The 22454-nt window shown below is 41.9% G+C and overlaps 1 protein-coding gene across 1 annotated transcript in view; it reads right to left on the minus strand.

The window, feature by feature from the left end:
• The window catches only part of dync2h1 (dynein cytoplasmic 2 heavy chain 1), a gene marked incomplete at its 5' end in the record, with an annotated part of 120887 nt that overhangs the window by 61250 nt on the left and 37183 nt on the right, over nt 1–22454 (minus strand). Inside the window, 16 exons of the mRNA XM_083695873.1 lie at nt 10517–10640; nt 10768–10866; nt 11745–11765; nt 12891–13000; nt 13096–13237; nt 13918–14044; nt 14160–14246; nt 14434–14555; nt 14874–14997; nt 15629–15789; nt 18968–19081; nt 19999–20136; nt 20231–20391; nt 21092–21173; nt 21556–21698; nt 22004–22117. Of these exons, the coding sequence (XP_083551999.1) occupies nt 10517–10640; nt 10768–10866; nt 11745–11765; nt 12891–13000; nt 13096–13237; nt 13918–14044; nt 14160–14246; nt 14434–14555; nt 14874–14997; nt 15629–15789; nt 18968–19081; nt 19999–20136; nt 20231–20391; nt 21092–21173; nt 21556–21698; nt 22004–22117 (1869 nt within the window). The remainder of the gene's footprint in view (nt 1–10516; nt 10641–10767; nt 10867–11744; nt 11766–12890; nt 13001–13095; nt 13238–13917; nt 14045–14159; nt 14247–14433; nt 14556–14873; nt 14998–15628; nt 15790–18967; nt 19082–19998; nt 20137–20230; nt 20392–21091; nt 21174–21555; nt 21699–22003; nt 22118–22454) is intronic.

The following is a 22454-nucleotide window of genomic DNA, read 5'->3' on the forward strand; positions in this document are numbered from 1 at the left end:
TTGTCATAACAGACCTGTCTAAGATCAACAAATGACATGTACTGCTTCAGCCTGGCATCATTCCTGCGCCTGTTCCAGAGAGCACTGCAGAGCAAGAAGGTGACTGACCTCTCTTCCCGCCTCTCTCTCTCACACACACACACACACACACACACACACACACACACACAAATTGAGAGTAGCTAGCTTTTCACAGAGTCTAACTCATGCAAGAGATGGAGCGAGAGAGGGTGTGAGAGTGGGAAAAATGTCAGTGATATGAAAAGGGCCTCCAGATTTCTAATATCTTCTTCAATACACTTCAGTTCATCGTTTGAAGTTGTATTTAGGCATTCTTTTGCACTAGATGGCACCATAAATTTGTGTGTCATGTTGCCTTGAAGGTTTGTATTTTTTCAGCGCAGTGCAGAAACCACCACAATCTATCACAAACATAATACAATATATCACCAAAAAATATATTTTGCTGCGCATCGTGCCTAACAACTGCCACTATCCATGACGATAAATCACAGCCTCTCTGGCATTATTGCTTCAATAATAAAGGAATCCTATCGTTTTTTTGCAAGGATTCCCCCTGAAACTTAGCTGTTAAAAGTTAACTCCTCAAACGACTGGAAGAGTGTGGATATCCTTCTTAATGCAGACCTCCAGTGTTCTAAGCACCCAACGACACCTTGGAACTCTGCAGTATTAATATGCCACATAATTATAGTTCCCTCAAAATGCTCCCGCACATAGGCTGTAACACGTAACTTTGTGACAGGCATATTCGGCTATTGTCACTTGTTACAAACTTTACCAGGGGGAATGTCTGCCAGATAATCCATAAATATTTCCCCAGGAATTCACAACGTTGCTGCTTGAATCCCTAAATCAAATCTGATGTGCAGATCCGTCCAGTTCAAGTGTAAAGTGTCTTATCTAGAATTAAAATTACAAGTTTAACATGCCAGCATAGGGATACTGTTACTGTTTCCCATTTAGCCAACTAGTACATATAAACTAATGAAATAAAGGCCCAATGGAGTACCACACTACACTACCTCATAGTCACCATACCGGATGTCAGGACCTGGAGAGGCAACATTGTCTAACTAAAGATCCTCTTATCCTCTGTCAAATAGATAACTTAAAAATGAAATATGGTATAGTTCAATAAATACCCATGCTATTGAATTATTAATTAAAAAAACGAAGCAAAAATATGTAGAACAAGGTGAAACGGTTGGTGAATTGTTGGCTTGCCAGATAAAAAAAAGAATCAGAGGAAAGAACAATTCTTAAAATAAGAAAAACAGATGAAAGTGTAAGAATGGATCTTCTCCAGATTAATGAGACATTTAGGTTATATTATAGTGATCTTTATACATCTTGTTTTAAATTGAATTCAGAAACACTTGATACCTTTTTAGAAAATATTCCTTTGCCAACTCTGACAGAGGAAGAGAGTGTGTGTGTGTGACCCTCCCAAGTCAGCTAGTTGCGAGGGAGAATTGTCGCGGGTCCGTGAGCTGAATACTAGAGACTCCAGGGTTTTTTAAACAGGATCTGACAAACCTACTCTTCGTAAAACTCTAACTGCAGCGATCTAATGACAACCAATGCTCCTAGTAGAGTGACTGAAGTTCGACTTAGACAGTGTGTATTGCAGACAATCGGCTCTCACAAGAACGCTTTGACCTAGCAGTTGCCGTCAAGGTGACGTTCTAGGGGTAGGTCTTGTGCACATACGAACACTTGATGTGCCAATCAGGGAGAGAGACATAGACCTCCAAAGTCAAGTAGGAAAATCTGAGGAACCGTTTCACTGAGAGACAAGTGTTTTTCCAGTATTTAAAAGTGCTAGACAGCTCTGTCAATATGCGAATCATGCCTGTGCAAGTTTCACAGCCTGAGATACAGCAAATTGTCTGATGGATGTTCAGATGGATTTGTATGTAAGATGAATTGGATGAGCTTATATGACTGATGCAACAATTGCTATATTCTCAACATTCATAAAAACACATGAAACATATAAATGATGTTAACTAAATTAGATGCAAGAAGGTTAAACTTAAAAATAACCCATATCTCTGGACGAGATACTGAAAGGTTCCCGTTTGGGTGGGTTTCCATCGAGTTCTCTGAACGTTTAATGAGTTATTACCCCCCCCCACCATGATTAAGACCTGTCTGGAAAAAAAAATGTTTCCACAATCCTAGCAGTCATTTCTCTATTGAAAAAAAAAGATAAAGACGACTTGTTATGTGCCTCCTACAGGCCAGGCTTCTTGACATGGACTATAAAATGACTGCTGGAGCCCTAACTCGGCGGCTGGAAGTGGTCGTACCCAATCTCATACATAGAGTAGGCTTTCTAAAGAAGTTTAGAAAGTCTCCACTGGTGTGACGATGTCGCAGGAGTTCCGCGACAGCATCTGTGAGTTTTATTTCAGGTCATTCACCTCGGCAAACCAACCACCAGGAGTACTGTACTGTAGCTTGCAGTACGAGTTGTTTCAAAGGCGCTGCGTTTTGTACAGTATCATAGCCTCTGTAGGCTAAAAAGTTTGGTCTAGCTTGTATACAGTAGCTTAACTTTAAGGTGGTGATAAGAGCTGTGAAGGATGTCTGAAAAGAGAATGGTTGTTGTGCCATATAGTACTGTATGTGTCTGCACTGTGCGCTGCATTTTTGGGCCATGCTGTAGTCTCGGTAGGCTATAAAAGGTTGGTCTATCATAGCTTGCATAGCTTAACTTCATCTTCCATTTTGCCTGTATTGGATATCTGACAAATTTATTCAGCCCAAGACGCCGGCACTCGGCACTTATATCAATAAAAAAATCTGGTTTGATCTGATCATTTCTTTATTTACGGTATTATTCACGTTTTCAAATACTGCTGACAAATCATGTTTTCCTGTATTGGACACGTGATGTGTGTAAAATACTTTTTTGAAGGTTGTACTTATCATAATAAAGTCAGAAACAAATATCACTTTTCGTCTTTATTCACAGACTTCAGTCAAAGTTACGGCTGATGTATGATTGATGGGGAGGCTAATATTTTCCATTACAATGAGTGTGACAGAATGGGAGTGGGATACAGCAGAGCGTGTCCAAATCCAGGGGTTCATTTTTTTGTATGCCGGTGCACTCCTCCCAAATAGGCAATGGCATTATGATAAAAAAAAAAGTGTGCACAAAACAAGATTACCTTAGATTATTTTATTTGTTCCATGTTTTAACGAAAATCGAGATTTAGCCTACTGGTGATAGTTCTCTATGACAATTGTAGCAAACAGACCTGTGTCAACAAATGTCACGTCTCTATTCACAGACTTCAGTCAAACGGCTGAAGTGCTGTACAGTAGGAGGCCTTATGCATTGCGCCACAGTCCCTGCACACCGCCTTTCCCCTCTACATATTTCAGAGAAAATACATGGATACACTCAGATGGACCCTGTAGCCTATATTGATGATTTGTGTAAATCGCATTTGTATTAATTTGCGTTTTGACAGCTGTATGTATTCAGTAGTCATTGCAAGTCCAAAAGGCTGTTTGTATTTGCAGCAATATGGAATTAGCTAAATCAAGGGGAATACTGTATATGTCCGCAATCGTAAAATGTCCATTCCAGTCAGCTATACGGAAAAAAGACACGCCTCTGCTGTGGAAGACATTGAAGAGAGACGTGGCCAAATTAGTTGTCAATAATGGTTGTCTTTTTTACCAACACGGCCTCTCAATAGTAATCCTGTTCGTCACCAAAAATATCACTCCTAAAATCCAGTGTGACTGGAGCGAGATGTATTTTTGTAATTGTTTAAGGTTGAAACTACAAGTTCTCAAGCCAGCCAGGAGTTGAACGTTAATAATAGGATATACTGTATGGGTGATGGGGGACGGTCATTTTTTCTAATCGTTTCAAACGATCCCTCAAAAAGCCCTATACAAAATAAATGCATTATTATTATTATTATTATTATTATTACATTGTGTGAACGAGAGAAGGCTGCCCTTGCTGAAAATGTGGATGTTCGCACCCTATTATGACAGTTTTCATGATAACAACTAGGCTATTTATCCAGTCTCAATCCCACTGAAACCCAAAATCTTTACTGCTGTCTGATGTGAAAATTCCGAACTTCATCCTGTAATCATTATGTTACATTATTAAAGCCAAAGAGAGGAAATTGTTTCAATATCAAGTTATCTTAACAGGGACCAATTTGTGTTTTTCAAAATCTTCTAATACTGTTTGTGGTCATCACATATTCTCTCACATCCACAGCATGCTACAGGCAACATTTGACAGGAATAAAAAGTGTGAGTCAGCTTTGATAATGCAAACTAAATAAATACACATAAATAAACTTTGATTTGATTCTATGGATTACAGAATAACATTTTCATAAAAGATAGGTTTAAAAATGTTGCATTTCAGTGGGATTGTGACTAGAATAGAATAGAAAAGTAGATTTTTTTCTCTCTCCCATTCCTCTACTTCATTGCTGTGACAGAGATGCCTATGAAGTGCATCGAGCATAGTGTGCAAAACGTGTTTTGCAATGTTCACATTCCCCCAACCATTTGTTAACAACAGTCTAACGACCCAGGTTTTCACCACCTAGCCCATTTGGTTGTACTTATTGTAAGTCGCTTTGGATAAAAGTGTCTGCTAAATGACTAAATGTAAATGTAAATGGTGAAATGGGGGAAATCCTGGATGTGGATTTTTTTATAGCCTACCACACAACCACTTTGTAGTGGATAACCACTCATGTTTAATCTCTGATGTTTGGAATGTCGCACACGTCCGTAAAACAAAGCAAATGTCCACATTTGTGCCTCTATTCAAATGTATTTCATAGTCTACGTGTTATTGTGTGATTTACAAAAAACCTTGATTGATTGCTTTCAAATAATACTGTCCTTGGGCTGCTGATGAATAAAATAAAAATGGACCAAGAGTCAACAAGCCCTGTGTGCAAAACTGACATTTTTTCTGGATGCTTTGCACTATATCTTGTTATGCACTATAGTAGTAGGCTATTAAACTTCCGGGCTATGTTATTTGATCATTTATTTCACCATTGCTTTATGTGTCTAGATTGCAGACCCTTCTATTTGCTACGAGAATTCTCATCCGTTACCATTAGCACTGTGTATACACCCCCCCAAGCCAATACTAAAACTGCACTGAAAGAACTGTACAGGATAATTAACGGGCAGAAAACGGCACATCCTGATGCCGCTTTCATTGTGACTGGGGACATGAAATCAGGCTAAACTGAATAGCCTCCTGCCTGGTTATCACCAACACATCTCCTGTCCCACACAAGGCAATAACATTCTCGACCATTGTTACACTCCTTTGCGGAACAGTTACAAGCCGCCAGATACATTAGCAAATGCGTCGGTGACTGTATTCCCACTGTCACTGTTCGGACATGCCCTAACCAGAAGCCTCTGTTAAAACCACGGACCAACACATTTAATGATTTCACCAAAGACAAGAAATCCAGAGGCAAACTGTGTAAGGCCATCAAGGCTGCGAAAAAAAGTTACAGAGGCAAGTTCAAAACACCAGGGCGCTGATGCGAGAGGTATGTGGCGTGGACTACAGACGATTACAGACTACAAACAGAAAGCTGACAGCTTGAGTATCGAAGCTGCACTACCTGACGAGCTCAATAACTTCTATGCTCGGTTCGACGGCAACAACACGGAGCCCCCCATCTAGGCTCTCACTGCTTGTGAGGACAATGCGCTAGCAATCAACACAGCCGATGTGAGGAAGGCTTTTAACATTGTAGGTTAGTCGCTACCCATTACAGACCCATTCCATAGAGGGAATACGTTTATAGAAATAAAATAGAATGTTAAGCGCTTGCATTATGGCTTTACATTCCTAGTCTTTGGCAGTTTGTTCTTATAACCCACTAAATCTTTTAATTGGTTCCATGTTTTTTAACAAAAAGTCTAAATGTATTCGTGATATACCGAAGCTGTTCTCTATGACTAATCCTTGATGTGGAGCGGGTGTTACTATATGAGTCGACAACAAACTCTCCAGAGCAGTAGCGATAAGGAGCAATACTATTATGGATGGACATTTTCAATAGCAGGCTACTAGAACTAACAAGCCACCATACAGACAATGAGTGGATCTCTGGGAGACGCAGCAATTAGGCTACAAACAATGGAAACACAGACCTTGAATGAAATAAAGGGTTAGGGTTAGGGTTATGAATAACTTGAGTGTCTTGTGTAACGTCTCGTCCTGTTTCCTAGTTTATGTTTGTCTTTGTTTCATGTTATTCATTTTTTGTTTCCTGTTTTGTGTTCCTCACCTTGTCTCTCGTTTCCGACACTTCACCACCTGCTCTCGTGTTTTTCCCCGCCTGTGTGATTGTCGACCCCGGCCTGATTAGCTTCACCTCTTACTCATCATCCTTCCCTGTGTATTTAGTCTGTGTGTTCCCCTGTCTCTGTGCCAGTTCGTCTCTGTACCTTTGTGTCATATGTCCCAGCATTTTCTTGTAATAAGTATTCCTGGTTTTTAATCTCCGAGTGGGTTTTTGACTTTGCCTTTTTGCCTTCCCCTTATCGGATTATCTGCCTGCCTTTTTTGAACTGCCTACCTGTGTACCGAACCCTGCCTTGCCTACCCCCTTCCTGGATTATCTGCCTACCCGTTGACTGAGGACTGAGAACTGATACAACGGTCTCTGATACTACCGTACCTTTATTTAAAGTAAAGACTATTCTATTCAAATCTATTGGATTCTATTGGAAGTTTTGTCTCCGAGTCGTGCATTTGCGTCCTCTGCCTAAGTACTCCAGCCATTACATCTTGGTAATGACTGTAGCCTTTTCTGTGCGGTTTCTAAACATCAAGACTTAATGAAATGCGTTTGTAATCATTAGGCTTTGTGGCATAATTATATTATTTATTCATATAATCCATGAATTAAACAGGACACAATGTGGCCCATTACAAATGCATTTCATGCAATAGGCTATACAATTATAATACATTAAACAAAACAGGGAAAAATGTAGGTGAACAGAAAGGTTCCAATTTGCTCACCAATTTGCTCACCTTCCCACACTCCGGCCCTATATTGTAATTTGCTGCCCATTACCGACACATGAAACACTCCTTTTGAAAAGAGAGACCGTTGTATCAGTATAAATCACTGACCCACCCCCCTCCTCCAGCATTGAGTCCGCTAAATGTTTTTATTCACTCCATAATGGACAGTGTCTTCAGTATGTTCTTAAAACATACACAATTAGATCTATTTCATCTGTAAAATGTTCTGTGAGAGCATGCCCCCTGTACACACAGTGGTGACTTTTCAGCTATGTATATATATAATATGCTTTAGCTATGAATTGGTCACACAAATTGGCTGCTTGTTGCTCAAACACTGTGTCAGTGTTATTCTGCTCATGCACCAGAGCTGGCTAAAACACTGACACAGTGTTTGAGCAACAAGTGGCCAATTTGTGTGACCAATTCATAGCTAAAGCATATTATAAGGACTTGCTAAAGCTTCTTTATTAAAGGCACGTAGCCTTAAAAGAGAGACCCACCTTAATCCAAATAAGTCCTGCAAAGAGAACCCTTCGATAACAGTATGTAACATATTTAAGGGCAGATACCTTTTGTTCATCCCCAGTGGAAATGTTCCTTGTTCACGGTGCATACAGTGTAACGCCCTGATAAAGGGTGATGTTTTCCCACCCTCATACAGGAAAAAAACTTAAAAGTAAATGGGAGAATAACCTGCACTACAAAATGTGTTGTTTACTTATTTAAATGCCATTGTGGGCTGTGTTACGTAGAAAAGAAGAAGAGAGGATTAAAGACAAGTATATTGGAGCATAAAAGCATTAAATACAGATAGCGTCATAAATTCATCTTTGGCAAGACATTTGCACCCTCAGATTTCAGGGGCTAGAAACAGTGAGCCCCTTGAAGCGTGGAAGCAACAGAGAGCAGAAGCTTCTGCAAAGAGAAGCCTTCTCGATTGTTTTATTTGGTAACAGAAGCCTTCCAAGAGGCTCAACTAAGAACTTGTGTTGAGTTGTTTCTTATAAAATATATTTTTAGTTTTTTATAGGGGTGTTGGTGGATGACAATAGTACTGTGTCTGCAAACATTATGTGTATTCAAATGCATATAGGTCTATTGACCATGTTTACATAATGAGCTACAACAAGTGTAACTATTGTTTTTGCTCATACTTATTAATGGGCTTGCTCATACGTATTATTATTCATTTTCTTCCAACTGGACGCCTCCTAAAAGTATTTACACTAATCCAACTTTAACTATTCAAACTTGAAAGTACACTTTTTAACATGGAGGTCTATGGGAACCAAAAGATGACATTTTTTAACCACCACTGCTCTTACACCTTTCAAGCTATTTACACTCAAACTCGTCATTAGTTCATATCTCAGGTCATTGTAATTAGTTACTGGAAGTCATAAATGTAATTGAATGTTGACATGGAACATTTCCACTCTAGGGATTAATCAGGCATCAAAAATCGTAAACTTCTAAAAAAATCTGTGTATTAAAAAAGAAGCAATAGAAATAGATTGGTGCTTCAGCAGGAGATTGATGGAAATTGATAGCTAGCAATCCTCATCAATGGTCGATTTGAGGAGAGAAGCATGTGAGAAGGATGTTTATTGATTAATTGATTAATAGAATATTCATGTAACATGACTTGTAAAGTAGATTCATTGTTGTGGAGCGTTCCAATTGAAAATGGTATAAGAGCTTGATGGACCAGGGATGGCCAGTCAGTGTGTGGCTGCCTTCAGAGCAGGCTGGGCTGCCTCCGAGCCATCTCAGTGCAAGGGTTCAGTTTTCCCTTTTGTTATTTTTATGCATTCAGTGAAGTTGATAATTTTTGTATTTTCTTATTTTTGGACTCTGGGCACTGTAAATAGCCTCCACCTGTATAAAAATAAAAGACTAGTTGCAACTGTCCTCAACCCTCCTGTCCAGTGCTTTGCCAACTTAAACACTTTCCTGCCACTCGGTATCTTACACCTTCTCTCATCTATTTGCCTATATGCTACCTTCTGACCATATTGTACTGGCCCATCCTATTATTACCCAGCAAATCAATCAATCTATCTATCGATCTAACTATCGTTCAAACAATCTTTAAACGTTTTCCACTACCAAAATAAGACTTTGCAAGGCAACAAAGTTTCTTCTTTCTAGTTATTATTATTTTGTTTTGCAAATATATTGTGTTCTTTACAAACTAAATATAATAAGTCAATATATTTCTGTCAGGTGCGGCTTTGGAAATGATAGCATATCCTATGGTTCTGGCTTGAGTGTGTGAAACTGCAGAAAAATGCTTGACGCAGAAACACGTCCACAGTGACTATGCAGATTACGCATCTGACACATGCATGCCTGCTCTCTGGGAGCAATGGACACAGAGAACACACTGAGAAAACAAGCATGTCCTATACTTGGAGTGACATCACAGAGGAATTAAACAGCAGGACCCACAGTACAAGACTCTAGTACTAGGGCTGATCTAGTACTAGGGCTGATCTAGTACTAGGGCTGATCTAGTACTAGGGCTGATCTAGTACTAGGGCTGATCTAGTACTAGGGCTGATCAGAATGGAGCGTATTTTGAGGGAGAGAGCGTGTGTTAAAGAGAGGAGATGGAGAGAGTTTGATAGATAGATGGAAGGTATCATAACAGTTGTTCATAATCTTTACACTACTGCTATTGGGTAAATGATATCTACTTGAAAATAATGTTGAATCCTACATTTGTTTGTAAATTAATTTATTAAAACGGTTGTTTATTTATTAGCATGGTCAAGACCCATAACCGTCAGTTACACGGTTATAAAATGAACATCACAGCCATATCTAGTACCCTCTCTCCTCCCACCCTAGCCATTTCTCTCCCCCCTCCTAGCCCATGTTGGCAGCGAGATGGGGCCACCCACCCAGAGCCATACAAATAATGCCTGGTGTGAAAGGGGATCAGATTATCACAGGAAGAGAGTTACTCCAGCCTCTTTTCCCCACAGGGCTCCGTCTATAGGAGACCCCCTGATCTACTGCGCTGGGTGATGACTGACAAATTATTCTGTGAATCTGTGTGTCAGATGTTAACTCCATTAAAGATGCCATACAGAACGTCTTTACATAACATTTTCGCTTGAATGTCCACTCTATGGTTCATACATTTCTTACACAGTCCTTCGAATAAGGCTAACAAACTTTTGCAAAATAAGCTTTTGCTCATGGTAAGGTTATTTCTGTTATATATTTCTGTTATTTAGGGGACCCACCTAGTTCAAAAGCTCCCCTATAGGTTAAAAGTTCTATAATGTAACTTTAAGGACTAACACTAACACTCAGTGTGTGTGTGTGTGTGTGTGTGTGTGTGTGTGTGTGTGTGTGTGTGTGTGTGTGTGTGTGTGTGTGTGTGTGTGTGTGTGTGTGTGTGTGTAAACCCACCCTGAGCTATCAGATCTCTCCTCAGTAGTGGGTATAGTACTGGCTCCACTCCATCCATCTCCTGGATAATGAGAGTCTTCCCGAAACGCACGGCCAGCTCCAGACAAGTGATGAAGTTAGAGTCCTGGAACATGGTAATTAATGGAAGGGAATACTATTATAAGGAACATCATTATGAGTGATCTGAGTATCTGTGCTGAGTGACTGATGTTCTGCTTCTGGACATGTGTGTAAGTGATTGACTGGAGTACCTGTTGGTTGATGACCTCTAGGCGGTGTTCCTTCAAGTGTGTATGGAGCCATTCTGTGGCACGGGAGGAGGGGTCGATGAGGAATGGGCACGCAACACTCTGAGAATGAGAGAGAGAGAGAGGGGGGGAGAGAGAGAGAGAGGGAGAGAGAGGGGGGGGAGAGAGAGAGAGAGAGAGAGAGAGAGGGAGAGAGAGAGAAGCATTAAGACATCAGTAAAAAGACTGTCTGGTGACTCCTCTTTTGTCAGACAAGGAGCTTTGAGGTCGACACAGAGCCATATTGGATGAATCATTGCTAAAGTATAACAACATTTTGAGTGTGTGTGTGGGTATTCTTTCTTTTTACATTCTCTTTGAGAAGCCCAGTCCTCTCTCCCATCTGTCACAACAATTGACCAGAGTGTCACTCCCAGTCTGCCTTAAGAGCCATATAGAACACAAACTCTGACACCAGAGCAACCAGACAAAGGAATTAAATCTCTCTCCATTTATTAATCTATCCCTCTATTTCACGGTGTCAAACCCTGTCTCACTCTCCATCCCACACACCCTGTTTATCTTTCTCTATCCCTCCTCATTCTCATCCCTAAGTATCCTCTTTCTCTCTGAATGGTCACCATCTCTATTGCAGTGAGTATGTGGATGTTCATGCCACAGTGTGAGTGTGTGTCTGTGTCTGTGTCTGTGTTTGTGTCTGTGTTTGTGTGTGTGAGGAGCAATTATGCTTATTATTCATTCATCAGTTGTTGTCGCTTACAATGTCTCAAAACTCTTCAGCACAACAAACACCACCAACTCTTTCTTTAAGACCAAAACAGGAAAGAAGTTGATTGGAGGACCAATCTAAGGTCTGGTACAACAACATTTATTCTGAGCCGACTGAGTCAAAATATTTAAACTTGATGAGAGAACCTTGGTGTGTTTGATATGGTCTGGATCGGGTGAAGTTTGAAATGGATGGAGAGATGAGTTCTTACCCGTAACTTGAGTGCATTGATCTTAGTGCAGCGATGGCAAAAGAAAGACAAACAGGAGAGAGGGATGAACAGTGATATGAATGAGTTAATATGCAGATGATTTGACCCATGTGGAAAACGAGCAATTCTCAGTCATACAGTTGAGTGAATGCAGCTTCAACATCTTTCAGTGAGACAATTAATACATTTTTCACATTATCACACACACACACACACACACACACACACACACACAATAGCACGTACACACACACACACACACACACACACACACACACAATAGCACGTACACACACGCACACATGCACTAGGGCTGTCGTGGTTTGGAATTTCTTCCCCATCCATCATGTAAGTGGCTCAACACCGTGGCTTGTGGTGGAACCGCAATAAATGTCTTTTAACAGATTTGTACAGATTTCACAATAACATGTTTTCTAACCATTTCACTTCGTTTTAAAAGTGAAATCATAATGTAAATATACTTTTCATGCCTTAAATTATCAAGTGGATAGAGCTTTCAGTTAGAGATGGCTAGCTACTTACAGTAGCAACTGTAAACTCACTGGCTAGCATTGTCTTGCATTACAGTTTAGCTAAAATCAAGTGAAATGTGATTTGCTTCATGTCTGACAAAAAATGCCTGTCTTTATTTGTGCCGCGAGTGGAATGCGTTAATATTTACCTAAAAAACTGAGTGAACTTTGTGAGTGGATTTCTCCAAATCAGTGTTCAGTAATAAGACTGTAACCAGCTCTTTCTCATTCATTATTGGGAGCTGAGACATGAATTTGGCATGGATAGAAAGCTGTGATTCTCAGATTTTTATACAGTTATCAGAACTCTATAGATGTTTAGCCACGACAGCCCTAACACACACACACACACACACACACACACACACACAGTACACAATCTAGGAACACCCAACACAAAACACAATCCAACACACAACACAGTGACACAACACACATGAATAGAACATACACAGTGGAGAGAGGGTAAGGAACAGAGAAGGGAAGGAGGCTTGGGAGGTGACACAGAACAAACTCAACCCGGCCACCAGTGCAGTGCAGCCCATTAGAGTGGTGTATGCAAGGAGGGGGGCGAAAGAAGGAGAGAGAGGGAGAGAGAGAGAGAGAATCTAACCTGTAGTATAACAAGGGCGTTCTCCATTGACAGGTCATCTGAGGGCAGGCCTTCACTCTTCCAGATCAGCTGCTCACTCTCAGAGCATAGGAAGGATCGCAGGTCAAATTCTGACACATACACACAGACAGAATTAAATAGGAAACACACACTCACATTCTTTGTTATCAGTTTTACGCTTACAATGTAACTCAGTGTATCTTACTCTGTAGCCCTGAGCTCTGCATCCATGTCTCCAGGCTGTGTCGTCTGCGGTCCTCAGTGGCAGCAGACAGGTATGTGATAAAGGCCGCAGCCATAATCGCTCTCTTAGGTAACGTATCCAACTCCTCAGTGATCTCCGCCACCTGACACACACGCAAACACACACACACACACACACACACACACACACACACACACATTAAACTCAGGATGATACATATGCTCCTATTCATAAGTCAGGAGCAGCCCAGAAGGCATGCTGATTCCCTAAACACCCACTTAGCTTTTGGAGCATACTGTACTGTAGGTATCACTGCTACAGAAACAGTGTATGAGTGCAATGTGTGTGTGTGTGTGTGTGTGTGTGTGTGTGTGTGTGTGTGTGTGTGTGTGTGTGTAATATCGGAACCTGGCTTGTTGCCAGCAAGATCATTTTGGATACTAAACCCACTCGCACACACATAGGACTACACAAGGAGCAGAGTCTGTGAGTGAGGGAAGGTGTGTGTGTGAGTGTGAGTGTGTGTGTGTGTGTGTGTGTGTGTGTGTGTGTGTGTGTGTGTGTGTGTGTGTATGAGTACGTGAGTAGCAGGTAAAGCAGTCTTTAATGTGGGCCTAAAGGGGGAAAGTGTGTGTGTGTGCGTGTGTGTGTGTGTGTCTGAGGGAGACAGTGGGAGATTGAGTGTTTTAATTAAGGAGCAGACAGACGCTGGAGAGGGGAGTAAAAACAGCCAGGAGGGACAGACACAGCAGGACACATCCCCCCTAATCTAACACACACGCACACACACACACACACACACACACACACACACACACAAACCTGTGCGTTCCAACGTGTGTGTTCCCCGTCCAGTTGGTTGATGAGCTGCTCTGCTGCCTGAATGGTCTCCTGAGCCTTACTGACCTCAGCCTCCAGCTTAGCAGCCTCTGTGGTACGACACTGAAACCTTGAGAGAGATAAAGAGGGGGGGGGGTGGGAGGGAGACCAGGGCCAAGAGGTATTTCAGTTACATTTACTCAGTCTGAGTAAGGAGAGATAATGGTGGATAGAGGGATGCCTACTTCTCTTTCAGCTCATTCACTTTCTCGCCGACTGAGTTCAGCTGCTCCTCCAGTTTAGTCTTACGACTCTCTGTCTTCCTCAAGTTCCTACACACACAAAGACACACATACTGAACATCAACTTTGTCAGACTGGTAAATTGAGTAACTTGTGTGTGTATGTGTGTGTGTGTGTGTGTGTGTGTGTGTGTGTGTGTGTGTGTGTGTGTGTGTGTGTGTGTGTGTGTGTGTGTGTGTGTGTGTCTACCTGCGTACATGCATGCGTGTGGACTTACTCTAGTAGTCCTGTCTGTTCTCTCTCCAGAGGTTGTATCTTCTCCAGTACATGTGAGTATTGAACGTTGGCCTTTACCCAGGCAGCTAGGGGAGCTGCTGCAGCACTCGCACGCTTTGCATTCTGATTCGAGAGACAATAATAACAACAGGTCTCAAGATAGATTTCGCAGATGAAGGGCACATAAATCACCATGTTAAAATATAGGAGAATACTTATACAATGTTTCAAGAGTATGCAGTTTTCTACTTATGCAGGTGTCAGTGATACCTAATCCTGGTCATGGAGAGCCGCAGTGAGTCCTGGTTTTTGTTCCACCCTAGTACTCTCCAGGACCAGGATTGAGTGTCACTGGGTTACTGCTCACCTTTAGCAGTAGATAGTAGACCTAGCTGGCTACTACAAGTCACTACTAACTAGCTAGCTGCTAGAGTAACTGACCTTGGGGTCAAAGGAGGCCTTGTTCCTGTGCAGTACTTCCTCCACACTCTGGCGGATCTCATGAGTGATGTTCCTCACTTCAAATGTAGCAATGTCCTCCCTCACCCCTCTCTTAGCGAGGAAACTAGGGGAAGAGAGTGGAGAAAGACAGAGATGGAGAGACAAAGAAGAGAGACGCAAGCTTTAAATCTGGTAATGAAAGAGCTAATTCAAGCCTGAAGTTATTGGAGTAATACTCTTCTAATTCTAATTAAGACCAAACAGTGACAAAACAACCAGTTTATTACTCATATTCAGTTATTCACACTCTCTCTCTCTCTCACACACTCACACCCTTGTGAGCACTGCTCAGAGCAGGCCACGCTCACTCAATTCACACAACTCATCATCAAGGCAGATTAGTTTTTCTTAGGGACTTCCTCTACGTTGGCTGCCAGTTATATGCGTTTTTCTTACGAATGATTAAATGAGCTGTTGAACACAGGATGAACTACAAACACACTGTCTGCAAAATAAAAAAAAAGGCCCAGTAGAGTTTGTCTTATTATCCTATTGTCATCACTTCAGAAAGATAAACACAACAGCATTTCTAAACTGTCTACATCTTCTCAGTTTCTTCCTTCCTTTTTTGACTTTTTAACTCTTTCGCTCTGTTCCCTTCACTTATCCATCCTTCACCCTACCTCTCTCTCTGTTTCTTTCCTTCCGTCCCTCACACTCTCTCCCACTCTCAGTCCCTCTCACCCGTCTCTCACCTCTTCATGCTGACCCAGGAGGTGTCAAAGATGCCCATCAGTCGTAGTACTCCCTCAAGTATGTCTCTTATGACGTCAGGAGGCATCCGCAGGGAGCGGATCTCAGACAGAGACTCTGGCTTGATGTTCCCTACAGCACGCTTCGCCTCATCTACCAGGGGCTAGAAAAAGAGATTCAACAGAGGTCAGGTGTGTGTGTGTGTGTGTGTGTGTGTGTGTGTGTGTGTGTGTGTGTGTGTACAGTATGGTGATACAGTGGTCTTGTTCCTCCAGGGGATCAATCGGCCATCTCGAGGGCATGCCACAAAACTTTCATGTTCTACAATTACTTTTAAATATACAAATATGCCTTGGCCATTGGAATTGTTTTTTTAGCCCAGATCGTACGACTGAAGCATTCCTCTTACTTTTATAAGATTTAGACTGTTAGGAGACATGCTAATCAGACCAACCATTTGGAACTGGTTTTCACAACGTCCTGTGATGGTAAGTTAAGTGTGACAAGAACTATTAAAACAATTAACATACAGGTTGGTATGACTTGGAGATGTAAATGATTTGTATACTTTTTCAGACTGCTACTGTGCTTTATTTTCTTACAGTGCCTATGCCAGCCAGGGAAGCCAGCCAGGGTAAGCGCAGAGAATGTGTGAGCAATGTGGAAAACTGATAAGAGACAGCTGCAACTATTGGGCTACAGTACATTATATTAGATTCTCTGTGCAGTATAGGCCAGTACATGTAGCCTAATAATTTTGTATGTTCTCCAAAATGGTTCTAACTTGCTACTGCAAGATCATGCAAGATGGTAAGCCTAACAAAAATGTGCCATTGACATTGGATCAAACTAATGCAAACCTATAGACCTGTAGCTGTTGTTTTATCAAATACAGTTAGGTCCGGAAATATTTGGACAGTGACACAATTTTCATAATTTTGGCTCTGTACGCCACCACAATGGATTTGAAATGAAACAATCGAGATGCAATTGAAGTGTAGACTTTCAGCTTTAATTCAAGGGGTTGAACAAAAATATTGTATGAAACGTTTAGAAATTGCAACCATTTTTATACACAGTCCCCCATTTTCAGGGGCTCAAATGTAATTGGACATATTAACATAATCATACATAAAATGTTCATTTTTAATACTTTGTCAAGAATCATTTGCAGGTAATGACTGCCTGAAGTCTGGAACCCATGGACATCACCAAATGCTGGGTTTCCTCCTTTGTGATGCTTTGCCAGGCCTTTACTGCAGCTGTCTTCAGTTGTTGTTTGTTCGTGGGTCTTTCTGCCTTTAGTTTTGTCTTCAGCAAGTGAAATGCATGCTCGATCGGGTTGAGATCAGGTGATTGACTCGGCCATTGCAGAATATTCCTCTTCTTTGCCTTAAAAAACTCCTGGGTTGCTTTCACAGTATGTTTTGGGTCATTGTCCATCTGTACTGTGAAGCGCCGTCCAATCAACTTTGCTGAATTTGGCAGAATCTGAGAAGACAGTATATCCCTAAACACTTGCTTCTGTCTTCTGTCAAATCATTAATAAACACTAGTGACCCAGTGCCATTGGAAGCCATGCATGCCCATGCCATCACACTGCCTCCACCGTGTTTTATAGATGATGTGCTATGCTTCGGACCATGAGCAGTTCCAAGCCTTCTCCATACTTTTTTCTTCCCTTCATTCTGGTAGAGGTTGATCTTAGTTTCCTCTGTCCAAAGAATACTGTACCAGAAATAGGTTGGCTTTTTTAGATGTTTTTTGGCAAAGTCTAATCTGGCCTTTCTATTCTTGAGGCTTATGAATGGTTTTCACCTTGTGGTGAACCCTCTGTATTTGCTCTTGTGAAGTCTTCTCTTTATGGTAGACTTGGATAATGATATGCCTACCTCCTGGGGAGTGTTCTTCACTTGGCTGGATGTTGTGAAGGGGTTTTTCTTTACCATGTGAAGGATCCTGCGATCATCCACTACTGTTGTCTTCCGTGGACGTCCAGGCCTTTTTGTGTTGCTGAGCTCACCAGTGCATTATTTTTTTCTCAGAATGTACCAGACTGTTGATTTGGCCACTCCTAATGTCGCCGCTATGTCTCTGATGGATTTTTTTGTTTTTGCAGCCTAAGGATGGCCTGTTTCACTTGCATTGAGAGCGTTCACAGCAACAGCTTCCAAATGCAAATGCCACACTTGGAATCAACTCAGACCTTTTACCTGCTTAACTGATAAAGAAATAACAAAGGAATAGCCCACACCTGTCCATGAAACTGCTTTTGAGTCAATTGTCCAATTACTTTTGGTCCCTTGAAAAAGAGGGGGCTACACATAAAAGAGCTGTAATTCCTAAACCCTTCCTCCAATTTGGATGTGAATACCCTCAAATTAAAGCTGAGAGTCTGCACTTTATTCCATATTCCCCATATTCATTATATAACTGTAACTTTAATATGTTTTGGTAAACAGCTAAAATAACAAAAACTGTGCCAGAGTCCAAATATATATGGACCTAACTGTAAATATAAAATCATTAGGCTACAGTTCTTTTATAACTAGGCTTCTGTAGCAAAAGTAGTCTGTTATTTTACTTATGTGTTATTTGCATTAACATTTAGACATCACAGCTTCAGAACATAAAAATAAAGAAATGTTATATCTTATTCATAACAATGCTTGATAGAGCTGAGGGACCAGATCAGTTGAGATCAATAATCTTGGCATGTGATATATTAGGGAAGGCGTATATTGGCTGGATGATGATGAAATAATATGAAATATCCTGGCTGAAATGGCTTGGTATATACAGCTACACAGATAAAGTGTTTTGTCTTAAATAAAAAAAAAGCATTTGCAAAGAATCTGAATAAATTATACTATGGGTATCCTAATAGGGTAATGATTAAATGTGAGAACAAAATAAATAGGATCAATAATTGTGATAATTACTCATTAACGTAACAGCAGTTTATCTATATGTGCTTTAGACTTGGCTGAAAAAAGCCAACTTCTATAGCTGGTATTGTTATATCAGCTGAATAATGTGCTGTGTCTGTTTCGCTCTGTTGCTGGCATTGGTTGCTGGCTGAGGGCTGAGGTGTTTTCGTGTGTGCTTCTCGTGTTGGTTAACCCAGTGCACATACTCGATCGGCAGAGACCTGACCAGGGCTGCCTTGGCTCATATGTTCTTTTTGTGTTGTTCAAGACGAGAGCGACTGAGCATGTTGGCGAGGAGGAAGTACGCATTTCATTGGCGGATTAGCGACGCGAGGTACTACCATTGAAATGAATCGGGTGACATCAGATTTCAATGTGTTCATTCTTTTACAGTCATTGGGTTCCTCTCACCTGTACTTCTTTCAGTTCATCGTCTATCTTCCCCTTCCTCTCTTCTATCTTAGACACCTCCTGAGCAATTTTACCTTTGATCTTCTCCATTTCAGTCTTCTGATCACTGGCATTCTGAAACAGAAAAGTAATGGCCAGTTACCAATCATTAGTGATTGATCTCCACAGATTCTGATGCTGATTGCCCAGGGCACAGTTCTAATTTTGCTTCTACCCTCTTCCCTATGCCCCTACCCATCCGTTCACTCCTGAGTTAATGCCTAGGCTTTAGTTTAGTGTGCTATGGTGGGTGTTTGGCGAGCAGGAGACCTGGGTTTGGTCCTAGTTGTGTAGCATTCATGGATGTGGAAGGATGGATGAAGTGGAGGGGCTAGTGAACCAGTATTATACAGTATAATGGAGGAGTGGATTCCCATTTGGGAGGAGAGAGAAAGTGCTGACGGGTCCCATCAGCAGTAGCAACACTCTTCCCTTCCCTCCTCTCCGGTCCATCTCCCCGTCTTCCTCATTTCCCTGTCTTCTTCACCCCTATTTATTGTCACCCCACCCTGCAGCACCACAGGACATAGTTGTTCCTCCCCAAAGGGACTCAACTACCCCCTAATTATCACTCCCCAAACTCACTGAGCTGACAAATGAAGTTAAAGTTGGAGTTGAGGAGAGACAGCCTGAAGGAGATGTGACTCCCTGTTGGGCCACTGTCCTCATCTATCATTGCCACATCAATATACGGCAGAGAAACAGTACAGACACGCCATAGCCATTTTGGAGACTAATGCAGAGCAGACAAATGTTTGTGTGTGTGTGTGTCTGAGGAGCTGTCTTTAGAATCTGCTCTGTAGTAACAGCCTTGGAGAAACAGACAGGAATGACCACCGCAGAATAAGAGATGTGCGACTGAGAATTAATGAAATGAGAGACTTGGCATGCACACTCCATACACACACACACACACACACACACACATACACACACACACACACACACACACACACACACACACACACACACACACACACACACACACACACCTGCATAGATGTAGTGATCTCTTGCAATGCTGAGTCTGCCTCTTGTTGTTTGGTTCTCAGCAGTGTGCTCTGCTCCGCAGCCCGCCTCTTCAACTCATCAACCAATGCCTTGGCCTCGTTCAGCTTAGATACACCTGCCTGGAGAGTGGCACAGCCAATCATATTTTACAGACACTTTGGAGGGTTGGGGGGGGTTTGGGGGGGGGGGGGGGGGGGCGGTGTGGGTGTGTACCTGCAGATGCTGTTGTCGGAGTGTGAGCTGACTCTGTTTGCTGCTGTAGATAGACGTATAGACATGGAGGAAGGCCATGTACTGACTGGGCGTGGCTCCATACTCTCGACACGACTCATGGACCATCAAGAAGCAGCGACAGAGATCAGCCTGCCCCGACGCTGGAGGGAGGGAAGGAGGGAGAGAGGGAGAGTGAGAGAGAGAGAGGACACATTCAGGAGAGAGTAACAAATGAATGTTTGACTGAATAATCAAATTTCAAGCACAAACTCGTAAAGACTTTTATCAGAGAATGCTTGACAAAGAATGGCCAAATCAGTTCCATGATTGTGACTGACTATACAGAAGGATTTACAGTATAGCAGAGAGGCTCTGCAGGACGTAGAGTGGAGTGTAGGGTGTCCACCCACTCTGCCCAGAGTAAGCGAAAACGCGCTTTGGTGATGAAATTTCACTTCCTAATGTTCTAAAATACATTTTACCAAAACAATTAATGTTGTGAATTGTTCAGTGGGGTATTTCTATAACCTCATTATCATTAACACTTTATCAAAAAAGCCTGATTACGTAACCTAATAGATGGCAAGTTCAACAAGAAGGGCAGCCTGTGCGAGTTACAGTAGTAGCCTAGCACACATTAGTTGGAATGCTATTTTCCTGATTTTTGACAACTTTTTTTTCTGGCCTCCATTGATTTAGCCACCCCAATTTGGTCCATTCTTCAAGGGTACACACTCCAATAACTTTTGAACGAATTGTGATAGTGACATGCGGTTTGGATAATTTGCTTATCTACATATTATTCAACCCATTGGTCAAATAAATTCCTTTTTGATTAAACACACACATGTTTCATCCTACCAGAGTTCTTCCTCTTGTTGCCTTTATCTAGTCCACTTTTCTCCCCTTCTCCATCCATCTTAGCCAATATCAGCTCTGGAATCTAACAGGAGAGGAAACACATAGTCAAAAGATCCACTGGTCAGAAATAATCTACTGAAAACTATCCTCTGGAGCAGTATCTGATTCAGCTGATAAAAAGTTATTGATGATTAGCTGTATGACTGAACCAAGTGTTATAGTTCATGGTCCTCTACGGCTCAGTCGGTAGAGCATGGTACTAACAACGCTTAGGTTGTGGGTTTGATTCCCACTCGGACCATATATACTGAAAAATGTATGCACTCATTGCAATGTACGTCAATTTGGATAAAAGCGTCAGCTAAATGGCATATATTATAGTTCCAGGCTGGAAGAAAATGCATCCCCCCTCTCCTCTCCTCTCCTCTCCTCTCCACCCCTCCCCTCCTCTCCTCTCCTCTCACCTTCTTCATGCTGCTCTCGGACCATCCCTCCATCCACTGGACAGAACACTTGCGGTAGAGAGCAGGGTTACTCTCACAGTCAATGGTGAAGTTAGAGTTGGTGCAATCCATGATCAACACTATATGTAAGTTCTGCTGAATCCCTGAGAGAGAGGGAGAGAGAGAGCATGGAAAATGGTGTAAAAAACATAGTTGAGTGTAATACTGTTCACCCTCTAAAGCCTTTAGCCCCCAGCTGAGTGACAGAGAGTTTGGGAGTCAGTAGTTTAGTCAGAGGAACTCAGGGGACAGAGATGTATTGATTAGATTAGATCATGCAGCAATACACAGCCACTGCAGCATCAGGAGGAGAGGAGAGAAGAGGGGAGGGGAGGGGAGAAAGAGAGGAGAGGAGAAGAGAAGAGAAGAGAAGAGAAGAGAAGAGAGGAGAGTGTTATACTGTACTAACGGTAGGAGAAGTAGTTGAAGAGAGGTCCAGTGAATCCATCCTGGGATGCAGGATCTTTGAGGGAGGAGAGAAGTGGCTCAAGCTCCTCTGGGGAGTACAGACCAGGAACCTCACCTACAATACACACATAGTAGAGAACATTAGCTATTTGCCCATGCCTAGAACAAACAGCTTTCTCTCCATCTGTAACCATCATATCTGACATGTTTCCCCCTAAGCAAGACTTCAACACACAGGAGAGCAGACAGACTAAAACACACACACACACACACACACACACACACACAGAGATCAGCTCAGTGTTCCTCTATGCAGGCCTTTAGGACATAGTTTTAAGTCATCTGTAACAGCTACACCAAAAATCTTTCGGAGGAGGGTCTTCTACAGACAGATACTGTCCTGACAAATCAGGAGTTTGGGTAGGTGGGGTTCAGAATGAAATGGAGCAATC

This window comes from Argentina silus (assembly GCF_951799395.1).
Source record: "Argentina silus genome assembly, chromosome: X".
NCBI classification, from domain to species: Eukaryota; Metazoa; Chordata; class Actinopteri; order Argentiniformes; family Argentinidae; genus Argentina; species Argentina silus.